At 41.7% G+C, this 16959-nt stretch overlaps 1 protein-coding gene across 1 annotated transcript; it reads left to right on the top strand.

Moving 5' to 3' along the window:
• Nucleotides 1–412: 412 nt before the first annotated feature.
• Nucleotides 413–15859, top strand: prokr1b (prokineticin receptor 1b). Its single transcript, XM_021600162.2, has 2 exons — nt 413–1092; nt 14659–15859. Exons 1-2 carry the CDS (start codon nt 623–625, stop codon nt 15368–15370), a joined length of 1182 nt encoding a protein of 393 aa, XP_021455837.1. The 5' UTR covers nt 413–622; the 3' UTR covers nt 15371–15859.
• Nucleotides 15860–16959: the final 1100 nt, after the last annotated feature.

The raw sequence follows: 16959 nt of genomic DNA on the forward strand, positions 1-16959 counted from the left end.
AATGAGAGTAAATTGGCTAATTCTCTTTCAGCTTTGTCATGGTTATTCTATGTCCTGACCACAAATCACTCTGACGCAATGTCCATTCATGTAGATTGAAGTGAATAATTTTACAACATACTTGCTAGGTACATAACCCAGGGTTGCTCTTCAATAGAGAGCAGACTGGGGGCAAGAATCTGTGTCATTGACCAATAATAAAACTGTTGAGCAGAAAATAAATTGTCATAGCGGTTTTCATTATTATTTTACCAGCTCTGCAATGTCAACAGCGGCACCCACAAGATGCTACATTTATTCATGCTTATTTGATCCGGGGAGCATGTTTGAATCTGAAATCAATGTTTAATGAAATTTCACACATTCTCTGGTCTCTCTGTGAGTCTAAGTTGAGAACAACTGTGTTGCAGGTCAGTCGAAGATGATCTCTTGGCTGTCTGAGTGACAAGTGGGATCTTCTCTACACTCAAAAAGACCCTCCCTCATCCACCTCCATAGTTCCTGCAAGACACTGACACCATGACCCAAAAACCTTCTGAAATGGTTCCTGGAAGACACTGAAATAATTTAGAAAGAAAACACAAATTAAAACAAGAAACCTAACACTTATTGGGAATTCACCATGGGAGATCCCAACATCAGCCAGCTGGCTGCAGTGTACGCTGAGACCCCTGGCCACGTGCTGGGAGGAAGCGAGCTGGACCCGTTTACGGATAACTACGACACAGACTATGGTATTCCCGACAATGAGATTCCCGACACTACGCAGGGCACAGCCTTCTTCGTTGCCACCATCGTCATCGCCATGGTGCTCATCTGCATTATGCTCGTCTGCGGTGTTGGCAACTTCCTGTTTATCGCTACTTTGGCACGGTACAAGAAGCTACGTAACCTCACTAACCTGCTCATAGCTAATCTGGCTATATCAGACTTCATAGTGTCAGTGGTGTGCTGTCCGTTCCTGGTGGATTACTATGTGGTGAAGCAGTTGTCCTGGGACTATGGCCTGGTGCTGTGTGCCTCTGTCAACTACATCAGGACTGTGTCTCTCTACGTGTCCACTAACGCACTGCTGGCTATCGCTGCAGACAGGTGGGTCAGTGCCTTATCCCCTTTTATTAGCATCTTTCAATGACAGGTGTGTGTGTGTGTGTGTGTGTCCTCTAATTGCCTTGCACTTGTCAGGAGTTTTATCTTGTTGAAGGCACCTTGCCCCTTGTTTCAGCCTTGTAGCAATCAATAAGTGACTTAGCTAGCATAGTCTGCCATCAAAGTCAGTGTCAATGTCTCAAAATATTCCCCTGTCAGTGTCTTCCTTCCTTTTTTGCAGCTTCATTAAATAGTACCCGCAAAACACCAGTTTCAACGTCAACAGTGAAGAGGCGACTCCGAGATGCTAGCCTTCTAGGCAGAGTTCCTCTGTCCAGTGTATGTGTTTTTTTGCCCATCTTAATATTTTGTTTTTATTGGCCAGTCTGTTGATGTTGAGACTGGTGTTTTGCAGGTACTATTTAATAAAGCTGACAGTTGAGGACTTGTGAGGCGTCTGTTTCTCAAACTAGACTCTCTAACGTTCTTGTCCTCATGCTCAGTTGTGCACCGGGGCCTCCCACTCCCCTTCCTTTTGTTTCTGGCCATTTTGAGCCTGTAATCGGACCTACAAATGCTGATGCACCAGATACTCAATTAGTGTAAAGAAGTCCAGTTTTATTGCTTTTTTAAAATCCGAACAACTGTCGCGTATACTCCCTCTCCGGCCTCTAGGTCATCAGGCTGCTGAATATCCCGCACACCTGTCACCATCGTCAAGCGCACCAGCACCTCATGACACTCACCTGGACTCCATTACCTCCTTGATTATCTTCCCTATATACAGTGCCTTGCGAAAGTATTCGGCCCCCTTGAACTTTGCGACCTTTTGCCACATTTCAGGCTTCAAACATAAAGATATAAAACTGTATTTTTTTGTGAAGAATCAGCAACAAGTGGGACACAATCATGATGTGGAACGACATTTATTGGATATTTCAAACTTTTTTAACAAATCAAAAACTGAAAAATTGGGCGTGCAAAATTATTCAGCCCCTTTACTTTCAGTGCAGCAAACTCTCTCCAGAAGTTCAGTGAGGATCTCTGAATGATCCAATGTTGACCTAAATGACTAATGATGATAAATACAATCCACCTGTGTGTAATCAAGTCTCCGTATAAATGCACCTGCACTGTGATAGTCTCAGAGGTCCGTTAAAAGCGCAGAGAGCATCATGAAGAACAAGGAACACACCAGGCAGGTCCGAGATACTGTTGTGAAGAAGTTTAAAGCCGGATTTGGATACAAAAATATTTCCCAAGCTTTAAACATCCCAAGGAGTACTGTGCAAGCGATAATATTGAAATGGAAGGAGTATCAGACCACTGCAAATCTACCAAGACCTGGCCGTCCCTCTAAACTTTCAGCTCATACAAGGAGAAGACTGATCAGAGATGCAGCCAAGAGGCCCATAATCACTCTGGATGAACTGCAGAGATCTACAGCTGAGGTGGGAGACTCTGTCCATTGGACAACAATCAGTCGTATATTGCACAAATCTGGCCTTTATGGAAGAGTGGCAAGAAGAAAGCCATTTCTTAAAGATATCCATAAAAAGTGTTGTTTAAAGTTTGCCACAAGCCACCTGGGAGACACACCAAACATGTGGAAGAAGGTGCTCTGGTCAGATGAAACCAAAATTGAACTTTTTGGCAACAATGCAAAACGTTATGTTTGGCGTAAAAGCAACACAGCTGAACACACCATCCCCACTGTCAAACATGGTGGTGGCAGCATCATGATTTGGGCCTGTTTTCTGGAAGAAAACCTGATGGAGTCTGCAGAAGACCTGAGACTGGGACAGAGATTTGTCTTCCAACAAGACAATGATCCAAAACATAAAGCAAAATCTACAATGGAATGGTTCAAAAATAAACATTTCCAGGTGTTAGAATGGCCAAGTCAAAGTCCAGACCTGAATCCAATCGAGAATCTGTGGAAAGAACTGAAAACTGCTGTTCACAAATGCTCTCCATCCAACCTCACTGAGCTCGAGCTGTTTTGCAAGGAGGAAGGGGAAAAAATGTCAGTCTCTCGATGTGCAAAACTGATAGAGACATACCCCAAGCGACTTACAGCTGTAATCGCAGCAAAATGTGGCGCTACACAGTATTAACTTAAGGGGGCTGAATAATTTTGCACGCCCAATTTTTCAGTTTTTGATTTGTTAAAAAAGTTTGAAATATCCAATAAATGTCGTTCCACTTCATGATTGTGTCCCACTTGTTGTTGATTCTTCACAAAAAAATACAGTTTTATATCTTTATGTTTGAAGCCTGAAATGTGGCAAAAGGTCGCAAAGTTCAAGGGGGCCGAATACTTTCACAAGGCACTGTATGTTACTCCCCTTGGTTCTTTCTTCAGGTGTTATTGACTCTCTTTCATGTCAGTGCGTTGTTTGTGTTTCATGTTTATTGTTTTCTTTACTTATTAAAACACTCACTCCCCGTACTTGCTTCCCGAGTCTCAGCGCACTCATTACAGAATAACACCTCACCTAAGAGAAGCATCAAGGAGTTTTTTTTTTGTGACAGTGTAAATTACTTTGGGTCTGGGAGCCGTTACAGGCTCTCATGCCTCAGCCAGATTCCCCTGCCTCCACCGGCTTGTCAGGCTCTCATGCCTCAGCCGGATCGCCAGGCTACCCTGCCTCAGCCTGGCTCATCGGGCTTTCATGCCTCCGCCAGATCGCCAGGCTCCCCTGCTTCCACCGGCTCGTCAGGCTCTCATGCCTCAGCCGGATCGCCAGGCTCCCCTGCCTCAGCTGGTCTGGCAGGTTACTGCGCCCCAGCCGGCTCGACAGGTTCCCATGCCTCAGCCGGTGTGACAGGGTCCCGCGCTTCAGCAGGGGTGACCGGTCCACTCCTGATCCCTGGGTTCGTCCCCTTTGTCAGCGTCCTGCGGCATGAGCTGCGTGTCGGGGAGGGGGTACTGTCACCTATACACTCTCCGGCCTCAAGGTCATCAGGCTACTGATTACCCCGCACACCTGTCACCATCGTCAAGCACACCAGCGCCTCATGACACTTACCTGGACTCCATCACCTCCTTGATTATCTTCCCTATATCTGTCCCTCCTCTTGGTTCTTTCCTCAGGTGTTATTGACTCTGTTTCATGTTGGTGTGTTTGTGTTTCGTGTTTATTTATTAAAACACTCACTCCCTGTACTTGCTTCCCGACTCTCAGGGCACACAACAACAGTTTTCAGCTGTGCTAACATAATTGCAAAAGGGTTTGCTAACGATCATTTAACCTTTTCAAATGATAAACTTGGATTAGATAAGGCTACGTGCCATTGGAACACAGGAGTGATGGTTGCTGAAAATGGGCTTCTGTACACCTATGTAGATATTCCATTAAAAATCAGCCGTTTCCAGCTACAATAGTCATTTACCACATTTAACAATGTCTACACTGTATTTCTGATCAATGTGATGTTGTTTTAATGGACAAACAATGTGCCTTTCTTTAAAAAAACAAGGACATTTCTAAGTGACCCCAAACTTTTGAACGGTAGTGTACAAACTTTCCACAAACCCACGGTTACACACAGTTTCCACCTTTCAAATATTTTCTAAACAAACTAAAAGAGAGAGGAGGAAGGTAAGCTATTGGGGCACATCTTTAATAAAAGATCAGCCTGCTGTACAGGAAATAATCGACTACCCTCAAGCGGCATTTAGCTGCTTTATTTGTTCCTCATCAAAAAGACCAGTCTCATGTTTTCTTTGCTTGAACACCATACTTTAAATCCAAAACTGTATCAAAACGCAATTATGAAAGAAGAATGTTCTATAAAATGTTGTTAATGTCAATAGCTTGTCTATATTCATAGTCCTCTGAATTAGCCACAGCAGCAACCATTGCAATTGTACCTCAATGTACTTTGAACATTTCATGACTCTAGGACCAAATTTCTTAAAAGAAAGCTTCTGAAGTTTCATAATTGGCCCTGCAAAGAAAGGCATCTATAGGTAGATGGGAAAAACAAAGCAGACATTTTGAGCATGGTGAAGTTATGAACTACACTTTGGATGTTGTATCAATATACTCAGTCACTACAAAGATACAGGCATCCTTCCTAACTCAGTTGCTGGAGAGGAAGGAAACCGCTAAGCGAATTCACCATGAGGCCAATTGTGACTTTAAAACAGTCACAGAGTTTAATTGTAGTTACTCTACAATACTAACCTAATTGAAATAGTGAAAGAAATTAAGCCTATACAGAGTACAAATATTCCAAAACATGCATCCTGTTTGCAACAAGGCACTAAAGTATTACTGCAAAAAAGATGACAAAGCAATTGTCTTTTTTGTCCTGAATACAAAGTGTTATGTTTGGGGCAAATCCAATGTAACACATTACTGAGTACGACACTCCGTAATTTCAAGCATAGTGGTGGCTGCATCAGTTAGGTTATGCTTGTAATCATTAAGGACTGGGGAGTTTTTCAGGATAAAAAAAATACAAGGAATGGAGCTAAGCACAGGTAAAATCGTAAAGGAAAACCTGGTTCAGTCTGCTTTCCACCAGACACTGGAAGATTAAGGAGAAGTATATCTTTAATTCCATGTATAACACTTGTATTTTCATCAACATTTATGATGAGTATTTCTGTAAATTGATGTGGCGCTCTGCAAAATCACTGGAGATCACTGGAGATTTTTGGATATAAATATGAACTTTATCGAACGAAACATACATGTATTGTGTAACATGAAGTCCTATGAGTGTCATCTGAGGAAGATCATCAAAGGTTAGTGATTCATTTTCTCTATTTCTGCTTTTTGTGACTCCTCTCTTTGGCTGGAAAAAAGGCTGTTTTTTTCTATGACTAGGTGCTGACCTAACATAATCGCATGGTATGCTTTCGTCGTAAAGCCTTTTTGAAATCGGACACTGTGGTGAGATTAACAACAACTTATCTTTAAAAAGGTGTATAATACTTGTATGTTTGAGGAATTTTAATTATGAGATTTCTGTTGTTTGAATTTGGTGCCCTGCACTTTCACTGGCTGTTGTCAAATCGATCCCGTTAACGGGATTTCAGCCGTAAGATGTTAACAGCACGATTGGCCAAGGCAGGATACTCTGAGCGCAGCCCAAACCAGAAATCTGGCAGCCGCTTCTGATTAAATTACATTTTCACAGAACCGTTTGCTGCAATTTTGTTGCAAGTGAAAATTATAGTCATTAAAGAAAACTTTTTGCACATTTCTCAATTTAAAAAAAACATGTCAATACTTTGCCCCCCAGCGCACTTCTGTATGTTGTAAAAGTGTTGCATGGTTGCTGCCCATATTATTGCATTCAGCAGAAAATTTAACATTTTGTAGAAAATTTAGAAAATTTCAAGCTGTCATTCCTTTGGCAGTAAGAGCCTCTCGGTAGATGCTGCAGTGTACCCAAGCGGCGTCAGGAGCAACTTCTTTAACGCTCGTTACCACTCCACTATGACTCTCTGTCATGGCTTTTGCGCCATCAGTACAGATACCAACACATCTTGACCACCAAAGTCCATTTGATGTCACAAAGTTGTCCAGTACTTTATTAAACATTTCTTCTCCTGTTGTCCTGGTTCCCAGTGGTTTGCAGAAGAGGATGTCTTCCTTAATCGATCCCCCATAAATGTAACGGACATATAACATGAGCTGTGCCAGGCCCGCCACGTCTGTTGACTCATCCAGCTGTAACGCATATAATTCACTGGCTTGTATGCGAAGCAGTAATTGTTTCAAAACATCTCCTGCCGTGTCACTGATGTGTCATGAAACAGTATTGTTTGATGAAGGCATTGTCTGTATAGTTTTTTGGGCCTTTTCACCCAGCATTGTCCCAGTCATATCGCGGGAGCAGGAAGATTGAAGTCCTCCACAATAGTATGGGGGTTCCCTGTCCTAGCCACTCGGTAGCTCAACATATAAGACGCTTCAAGCCCCTTCTTATTAATGGTATCTGTTTATTTTATATATGTTTTATATACTACTCGAAAGTATTTTTAATTCTTGCTCAAAAACTTCTGTGGCTTATTTTTCAAATTGGCATGTTTTGTTTCTAAATGTCTGAGCAAGAGTGAAGATTTCATAGAGTTGTGAGATAGTACTTGTCCACATATAACACACTGTGGCTGAGAAAAAGGCACTAATCTCAATATAAGTGAACCCCAAATCAATGTAGTTCTCATCATATTTGCATCTCTTCGATGGACCAACGTCCATGTCTGTTGTTCGATGCTTTCCAGGGTAAGGGGGCAGTAACTCTTCGGCTGCATCAGATTCACAACTGTCAGTGTCCATGCTAGATGGGCTAACAACAAATGTACAATTACTGATGCTAGCATTGGATGTGTTCGTGGAAGCAGAACAACTTGTGTCGTCGACAGGTGCAGGTGTAGTACTGCTGGTAGTAAGAGTACTTCCAGTAGAGCTGGTATGTGTCTCTATGGACGCGGGTCTTACTTTAACCATTTATCAATTTTCGAGCAAACAGAATGAGCAGCAGCTACGTTTGGCTACATACAGACCGCTATTGGACTTCCCGCGAGAGAGTAACAGTTCATGTGATTGGATGTTAATTATTTAACTAGGCTACCTGTATTTGACATTGTGTTGTTGTTTTGCTGAACACTAGATGGTTTCATTTTATTTTTCACAGTGAAATGAGGCTACTCAGGTGAGAGAAATAACCTCACTCAAATGTATAGCCCTGTTGGAAAATATAAATGCACTGTTTGAAAATGTGAGAAAAAAACCACAAAAAAACATAATAAAAAATATATATATTGTGAGTCACATTTTATTTGGCGTACCCCCTACAGCTACTGCCCCATTATGCGTACCCCAGTTTGGGAATACCTGGTCTACTGGTATCATTCTTAAAATGAGAACATGTAGCTCAACAAAATGTAGAAAATGTATGAGTTAAGTTATTCTCTGCTTCAGATGCACAATGTCAAGGGGTGCATTGCAAATGCCCATAAGGCTAATCTCACGGTTTCCTAAGCTCAGTCCTCGAAGGGGTGCACATCTTGGATTTTGCCTTAGCACTACAAAGCTGAGCTGATTCAAATAATAAACTAATCATAAATCAATCAAATGTATTTATAAAGCCCTTTTTACATTGGCATATGTCACAAAATTCTGTACAGAAACCCAGCCTAAAACCCCAACCAGCAAGCAATGCAGATGTAGAAGCAGGCTAGGAAAACTACCTAGAAAGGCAGGAACCTAGGAAGAAACCTAGACAGGAACCAGGCTCCGAGGAGTGGCCAGTCCTCTTCTGGCTGTGCCAGGTGGAGATTATAAGAGTACATGGTAACTTAAGGCCAGATTGTTCTTCAAGATGTGCAAACGTTCATAGATAACTAGCAGGATCAAATAATAATCAGTGGTTATAGAGGGTGCAACAGGTCAGTACTCAGGAGTAAATGTCAGTTGGCTTTTTATAGCTGAGCATTCAGAGGTCGAGACAGCAGGTGCGTTGGAGAGAGATCAAGCTTGGATCATTTGAATCAGCTGGGCAGTGTTAGTGCAAAACCAAAACATGCACCCTTTGGGGTCCCGAGGACAGAGTTTGGGAAACTCTGCGCTGATGCCATCATACTGTAGGGCCAGTGGTCCGGTCCTCAAGTACCCCCAACAATACACAGTTTATTGTTTTCCCAGACAAGCATACCTGATTCAACTTGTCAACTAATCATCAGACTCTCAATCAGGCATGTTTGTCTGGGACTGCAACAAAAATGTTCTGTTGAGGTACTAAAGGACTGGAGAACCACTGCTGTAGGCTTATGGCTGTATTGGCATTGCACGCCATTATCAGCTGCAAAATGGGTTCACATGGCTGATATCCGGAAAAAAAGAGTGGTAATCAAACAACACTATTAGGAGCGTTTACAACTATACAAAAAGTTAGTTAATGTTAATTTGAGAATACAACACAGACATTAGTGGCAGATTCCCTTACCCGCTTTACTGCAGAATTGTGAGCTGTGATGAATCAACAATGACGCTGTTCACCTTGAATAATAGTTTTAAGTTAACATTGGTCTTCAAACATGGTGCCTGGTACGGTTTCTAGGTGATTTGTGACACAACTACAAGCCCTCTATTATTTTCACGTGTATCTTCTTCTTCAACCAGGGTAACAGCAGTTGGCATCAAATAAATGTTTCATTACCGCCACCTACTAGACTGGAGTACAACTCCTTTATACATTGCTTAATTTTTTTTTTTAAAGCAGATCAACAAAATCAACAAATACCCTACTATCTAACCCTACTGTCTATCCCTACTATTTAACCCTATTATCTAACCCTACTGTCTAACCCTACTATCTAACCCTACACTAAAAACCCACCACACCTTACTCCACTATTTAAATCTACCTAGTCCTACCTCAGGTCAACAGCCTGAAAGGACGGGACACCACCACTCAAAACACCCTGTAACTCTTCTGACGTCACGTCTCGTACACCCAAATCCCTCTCTGCAGCTGCCACCACAACTTCAAATTTCTGCCATTTATGTTCCATCCCTGCAGTACAGTTGATAAGCATTGCTATAATCTCTAAAAATCAGACTTTACTGAAGCATATATGACTTGCATGTATTCCTCTGTACTGGTACAGATCTACTACTCATACCACCCCTCTCAAGATCCTTCCCCCTTGATCCTTCTTCCTCAACTTTCCTCACTGCCTCAGCATACGACAACTTCTGCACTACTCTAACCCTGGAAACCTCAACCGTGCTCTCTCGCACCGGACATTTCTGATCCCCAGCCCATGGTCACCCCTACAATTAACACATACCACTACTTTCCCCAATGCTACACATTCCTTTGTCTCATGCCCTTCTGCACACTTCTCACAGCTACAGTAGGGACCTTCCTCCTACACACTGCTGCCACATGCCCATAAGCTTGACACCTGTAACAATGTAATATATTTGGCACAAAAACCTGTACGGGATAACTTATGTATCCTAACATGCCTTTGTCGGGCAAAGACTCAACATCAAAACTCAAAGGAACAGACAATGACTTTTCTGTTTCACCACTCACGCCCCTCTGTCTGCATCACACTAAACAACGAGCATCACAAACACTGGGAATCTTCCCGTTCAGTTGGTCAACTTTCACATTTACCGCTACCCCATAATCAGTCATTTCAATGGCACCCTTTTCTTGAAAGCAAAACAATTCACATCTCTTTTCCCCATTCGTTTAACATGAAGCGCCTGCGCCCTCTGACCTGCAGAAACACAAACAATTGATATAAGACCACTTCTGGATACCTTCACTGACTCCACAGCGTCCAAATCTGTTTTCACCCAGTCTGAAACCACAAATGGATCAGCCAAAAGGCAAGGATCCACTTTTTCCAAAAATGGCACAGAGGGTCTTTATCCTGACACTCGGTACAAGACCCTCGGAGTAAAACAAGGTTGTCCAATATCGGCATATCTATTTATTATGGTCATCAAAATGTTAGCTATTAAAATCATATCCAACAAAAATATATAGAGGGTCTAGAAATCCAGGGCTTAAAAACAAAGGTGGCATTGTATGCTGATGACATAGATTTCTTTTAAATCTGCCATCTGGATCCCTGCACAACCTCAATGTGGATCTGGATTACAACCAAACTATGATAAGTGTACCATATTACGTATTGGATCGCTAAAAAAAGACAACTTTTAGGTTACTGTGTAGTTTACCAATAAAATGGTCTGACGGTGAAGTGGACAGACTCGCTATTCCTATCCCTAACGAAATAAAGGAACATACTACAACTCATTTTTACAGAAAGTTAGCCAAAATAGATAAGCTCTTGCTAACATGGAGAGATAAATACCTGTCTATTTGTGGAAAAATCACCTTGAGTAAATATTTTGTCATATCCCGGTTTACCTATTTACTTATGACACTGTCTACGCCAAACTATTTTTCTTTCAAATGATTTGGAATGGCAAGCCAGACAAAATAAAACGGGCTTATTTATATAATAAAAATGAGTTTGGGTGGCAAAAAGTACTAAATATCAATGCATTAAACCTCTCACTAAAAGCATCAGTCATACAAAAGACCCAAACTGGTTCTCCAGTAGATTAGTAAGAATGTCTCATCCCTTGTTCATCCCTTGTTCATCCCTTGTCACTTTCAGTTAATTGAAAATGGAACCTTTTTCACAATATCACCCTTTCTAAAACAAGACATTCGAAGCTGGCTGCAATACCAGTTTCATCCCCCAGAAAACACAGAACAAATAATATAACAAATTATATAGTTAATTTAAAATATACTAATTGATAGAAAATATATATATATTTATGGAAATACATTTTGTTTTAAGTAATTATCTTTGTTAAATATTATGAATAGGAAAGGTGGAGTTATGTCACATGTGAAGTTAACAAACATACTGTATACGGAAATGTTTGCTCTCTCCAAAATTATAAACAACTGATTGCAGCATTACCGCAAAAATGGAGGAGGCAAGTGGAAGGGGGAGAAGGTAGGGAACATGTTTGTTTGGCCAAATTAGCACAAAAAAAACATGAATATAAAAATATATCAGTTTTACTTGAGGACCAAAATGTTGACCGCGACGCCATACGGGTTGCAAAATAGCTGGGAATAAATTTTTGATGTGCTGATTCCATGGCACCTGGTTAATAAACTGATACACAAAACAACGCTTGATTCAAACAGAGCTTTTCAAAAGAGAGTTTTTCTGTTTAAATTATTGTACAAAATGATTGCCACAAACAGAATGTTATCTATATGGGGCATACAACCATCTCAGCTCTGCAGATTTTGCTACCAAGTGATAGAATCATTTGATAATTTGATCACTTATTTTCTGGTCACAGATATGGGAATTTATCTCAAATTAATCCTGCAATAGTACTGTTGGGGGATGTGGAGAACCATTGTCAATCAATCAACAATATAATAATACTTTTAGCAAAAATAATTATCTTTAACTCACAATCTGTATATGGTATACTATGCAACTAGACAGGTTCAGAATTTATGTCAAACATCATAGCACAGTAGAAAAATATATGGCACATGGAAATCATAAGAGGGTGGTTTACAAAGAGAGATGGGATGGAGGGAGAATAGATGAGAGGTGGGTTTAAAAGCTCAGTTTGACCAAAAACATGATTTATAATATAAGTATAGATAGTACTTATACTATATATTTAGATGTAACATATATCAAAATATCAAATACTTTTATTATTGCTATGTAACTATTGAAAAAAAGGGCCATGTACGTATACATGCATTTTATTGCATGAAATAAGTATTTGATCACCTACCAACCAGTAAGAATTCCGGCTCTCACAGACCTGTTAGTTTTTCTTTAAGAAGCCCTCCTGTTCTCCACTCATTACCTGTATTAACTGCACCTGTTTGAACTTGTTACCTGTATAAAAGACACCTGTCCACACACTCAAACAGACTCCAACCTCTCCACAATGGCCAAGACCGGAGAGCTGTGTAAGGACATCAGGATTAAAATTGTAGACCTGCACAAGGCTGGGATGGGCTACAGGACAATAGGCAAGCAGCTTGGTGAGAAGGCAACAACTGTTGGCGCAATTATTAGAAAATGGAAGAGGTTCAAGATGACGGTCAATCACCCTCGGTCTGCGGCTCCATGCAAGATCTCACCTCGTGGGGCATCAATGATCATGAGGAAGGTGAGGGATCAGCCCATAACTACACGGCAGGACCTGGTCAATGACCTGAAGAGAGCTGGGACCACAGTCTCAAAGAAAACCATTAGTAACACACTACGCCATCATGGATTAAAATCCTGCAGCGCACGCAAGGTCCCCCTACTCAAGCAAGGGCATGTCCAGGCCCATCTGAAGTTTGCCAATGACCATCTGGATGATCCAGAGGAGGAATGAGAGAAGGTCCTGTGGTCTGATGAGACAAAAATAGAGCTTTTTGGTCTAAACTCCGCTCGCCATGTTTGGAGGAAGAAGAAGGATGAGTACAACCCCAAGAACACCATCCCAAAATGAAGCATGGAGGTGGAAACATCATTCTTTGGGGATGCTTTTCTGCAAAGGGGACAGGACGACTGCACCGTATTGAGGGGAGGATGGATGGGGCCATGTATCGCGAGATCTTGGCCAACAACCTCCTCCCCTCAGTAAGAGCATTGAAGATGGGTCGTGGCTGGGTCTTCCAGCATGACAACGACCCGAAATACACAGCCAGGGCACCTAAGGAGTGGCTCCCTAAGAAGCATCTCAAGGTCCTGGAGTGGCCTAGCCAGTCTCCAGACCTGAACCCTATAGAAAATCTTTGGAGGGAGCTGAAAGTCCGTATTGCCCAGCGACAGCCCTGAAATCTGAAGGATCTAGAGATGGTCTGTATGGAGGAGTGGGCCGAAATCCCTGCTGCAGTGTGTGCAAACCTGGTCAAGAACTACAGGAAAGGTATGATCTCTGTAATTGCAAACAAAGGTTTATGTACCAAATGTTAAGTTCTGCTTTTCTGATGTATCAAATACTTATGTCAAGCAATAAAATGCAAATTAATTACTTAAAAATCATACAATGTGATTTTCTGGATTTTGTTTTAGATTCTGTCTCTCACAGTTGAAGTGTCCCTATGAAAAAAATTATAGAGCTCTACATGCTTTGTAAGTAGGAAATCCTGCAAAATTGGCAGTGCATCAAATAATTGTTCTCCCCACTGTATACCGCTACCCCAGTATACATGTAACAGCAAAGTTTACGGTACCGGAGTGCCAAGTCTAGGACAAAAAGGCTTCCCAACAGTTTTTACCCCCAAGCCATAAGACTCCTGAACAGGTAATCAAATGGCTACCCGGACTATTTGCATTGTGTGCCCCCTCCATGTACATACTACCTCAATTGGCCCAACCAACCAGTGCTCCCGCACATTGGCTAACCAGGCTATTTGCATTTTGTCCCTCCCACCACCCGCCAACCCCTCTTTTACGCTACTGCTACTCTCTGTTCATCATATAAGCATAGTCACTTTAACCATATCTACATGTAGATACTACCTCAATCAGCCTGACTAACTGGTGTCTGTGTGTAGCCTCACTACTTGTATAGCCTCGCTACTGTATATAGCCTCTCTTTTTACTGTTGTTTAATTTCTTAACCTACCTATTGTTCACCTAATACCTTTTTTGCGCTATTGGTTAGAGCCTGTAAGTAAGCATTTCACTGTAAGGTCTACACTTGTTGTATTGGGCGAACGTGACAAATAAACTTTGATTTGATCTACTAAAGATATTCAACCACTCTAGGTGGAGCATGGAAAACTGTTTCTATATTTTCATTAGAATTTTTGTTTGTTCCTTCAAGAGCAGCTCAAACTTGTTTGTAGATCCCATTAGGATTGGTTCGCTCATAATGTTATGCACCTTGGTTAAATTGCAAGGACTAGCGACAGTATACTTTTCATTTGCATGTGTCCTAGTAGCCTGATGAAAATATATACTGACAAAAATGTCCTTTTTGCTAATTTTTATGTACCTTAATACACCCTCTCCTCTGTCCTCAGGTACATGGCCATCGTCCATCCTCTGAGGCCTCGTATGAAGTACCAGACGGCATACTGTCTGATCACTGGTGTCTGGGTTGTACCAATCCTAATCTCCATCCCTTCTGCCTACTTTGCCTCCGAGACCATGTACCCTCATGGCGGTGCCAGCACCTCTCAGAACACCCACAAGACCTTCTGTGCCCAGATCTGGCCTGTGGACCAGCAGGCCTACTACCGCTCCTACTTCCTGTTTATATTTGCCCTGGAGTTCCTTTGGCCCGTTTTTGTCATGGCAATATGTTACGCACGGATCTCCCGAGAGCTCTGGTTCAAGAGTGTCCCAGGCTTCCAGACGGAGCAGATCCGGAAGAGATTGCGTTGTCGGCGGAAGACAGTCATGGTCCTGATCGGGATCCTGACAGCATACATTCTGTGCTGGGCACCATATTACGGCTTCACCATCCTACGAGACTTCCACCCGACGATCATCTCCCGCCAGAGGAACTCCCTGGTGGCCTTCTACATTATTGAGTGCATCGCCATGAGCAACAGCATGATAAACACCTTCTGCTTTGTCAGTGTCAAGAACAACACGGTCAAGTACCTGAAAAGGATTGTGCTGCTGCGCTGGAGGTCCACCTACGCTCCCAGTAAGACTGTGGACGAGGCAGATATCCGGACGTCCTCCATGCCGTTGACCGAGGAGGTCGAATGCATTCGCCTGAGATAAACGAGGAGACGCCATTTTGAAACATTCAGATCTTGTGATGTTGTCAGGGAGATGTCTTTGTTGGTGTTTTGGCACAACAGAAACTTTTACAGAAACGACAGAAACTAATGTTAATATTGTTTTATGACATCCTCACACGATCTCAGTGATCACATACACAATACTGTTGAAAAGGGATATTTCAATACCTGTTTTGGCAGCATTCAGTGAACACACGAGTCGGCCAGCTGCTCTTAACAAACATTTATTTAATTTCAAATGTAAGAAGAAAAAAAAACGGTCTTCTCCTTTATTCTGCTCAAAATTGCAGCAATTAATCTACTGATCAAATAGCCTACAAGCCATCAGTGCATTTCCTGAAAATGAATAACACACTTCAGGGTTTATTTTCTCTAAACAGCCGATCAGTGACACTTCTGTTTGAACAAGCTCTGCTGCACTAAATTCTGAGATTGGTTGCACACGTTGGATATTGTTCTAAAGCTCAGAATCTCCTCTTTTCAACAATATACTGAGTCCAATATACATTTCTAGTAAAAACTTAAGAAATACCTACTTATTCACAGGTTTTTCTTTATTTTGACTATTTTCTACATTGTAGAATAATAGTAAAGACATAAAAACTGTGAAATAACACATATGGAATCATGTAGTAATCAAAAAGTGTTAAACAAATCAAAATATATTTTATATTTGAGATTCCTAAAAGTAGTCACCCTTTGCCTTGATGAGAGCTTTGCATACTCCTGGAATTCTCTCAACCAGCTTCATGAGGTAGTCACCTGGAATGTATTTCAATTGACAGGTGTGCCTTGTTAAAAGTTAATTTGTGGAATTTATTTCCTTCTTAATGCGTTGAGCCAATCAGTTGTGTTGTGACAAGTTAGGGGTGGTTTACAAAAGATAGCCCTATTTGCTATAAGACCAAATCCATATTATGGCAAGAGCAGCTCAAATAAGCAAAGAGAAATGACTTACCATCATTACTTTAAGACACGAAGGTCAGTCAATCTGGAAAAGATCAAAAACTTTTAAAGTTTCTTCAAGTGCAGTCACAAAAACCATCAAGCGCTATGATTAAGCTGGCAATCATAAAGACCGGCACAGGAAAGGAAGAAGCAGAGTTACCTCTGCTGCAGAGGATAAGTTCCTTAGAGTAACCAGCCTCAGAAATCGGCAATTAATTGCACCTCAGATTGCAGCCCAAATAAGTAACAGACATGTCAACATCAACTGTTCAGAGGAGACTGTGTGAATCAGGCCTTCATGGTCGAATTGCTTCAAGGAAACCAATACTAAAGGACACCAATAAGAATAAGAGACCTGCTTGGCCCAAGAAACACGAGCAATGGACATTAGACAGGTGGAAATCTGTCCTTCGGTCTGATGAGTCCAAATTTGAGATTTTTGGTTCCAACCATTGTGTCTTTGTGAGACGCAGGGTAGGTAAACAGATGATCTCCGCATGTGTGCTTCCCACCGTGAAGCATGGAGGGGATGTGATGGTGTGGGGCTGCTTTGCTGGTCACACTGTCAGTGATTCATTTAGAATTCAAGGCACACTTAACCAGCATTGCTACCACAGCATT

The sequence above is a fragment of the Oncorhynchus mykiss genome, chromosome 1 (assembly GCF_013265735.2).
Source record: "Oncorhynchus mykiss isolate Arlee chromosome 1, USDA_OmykA_1.1, whole genome shotgun sequence".
NCBI classification, from domain to species: domain Eukaryota; kingdom Metazoa; phylum Chordata; class Actinopteri; order Salmoniformes; family Salmonidae; genus Oncorhynchus; species Oncorhynchus mykiss.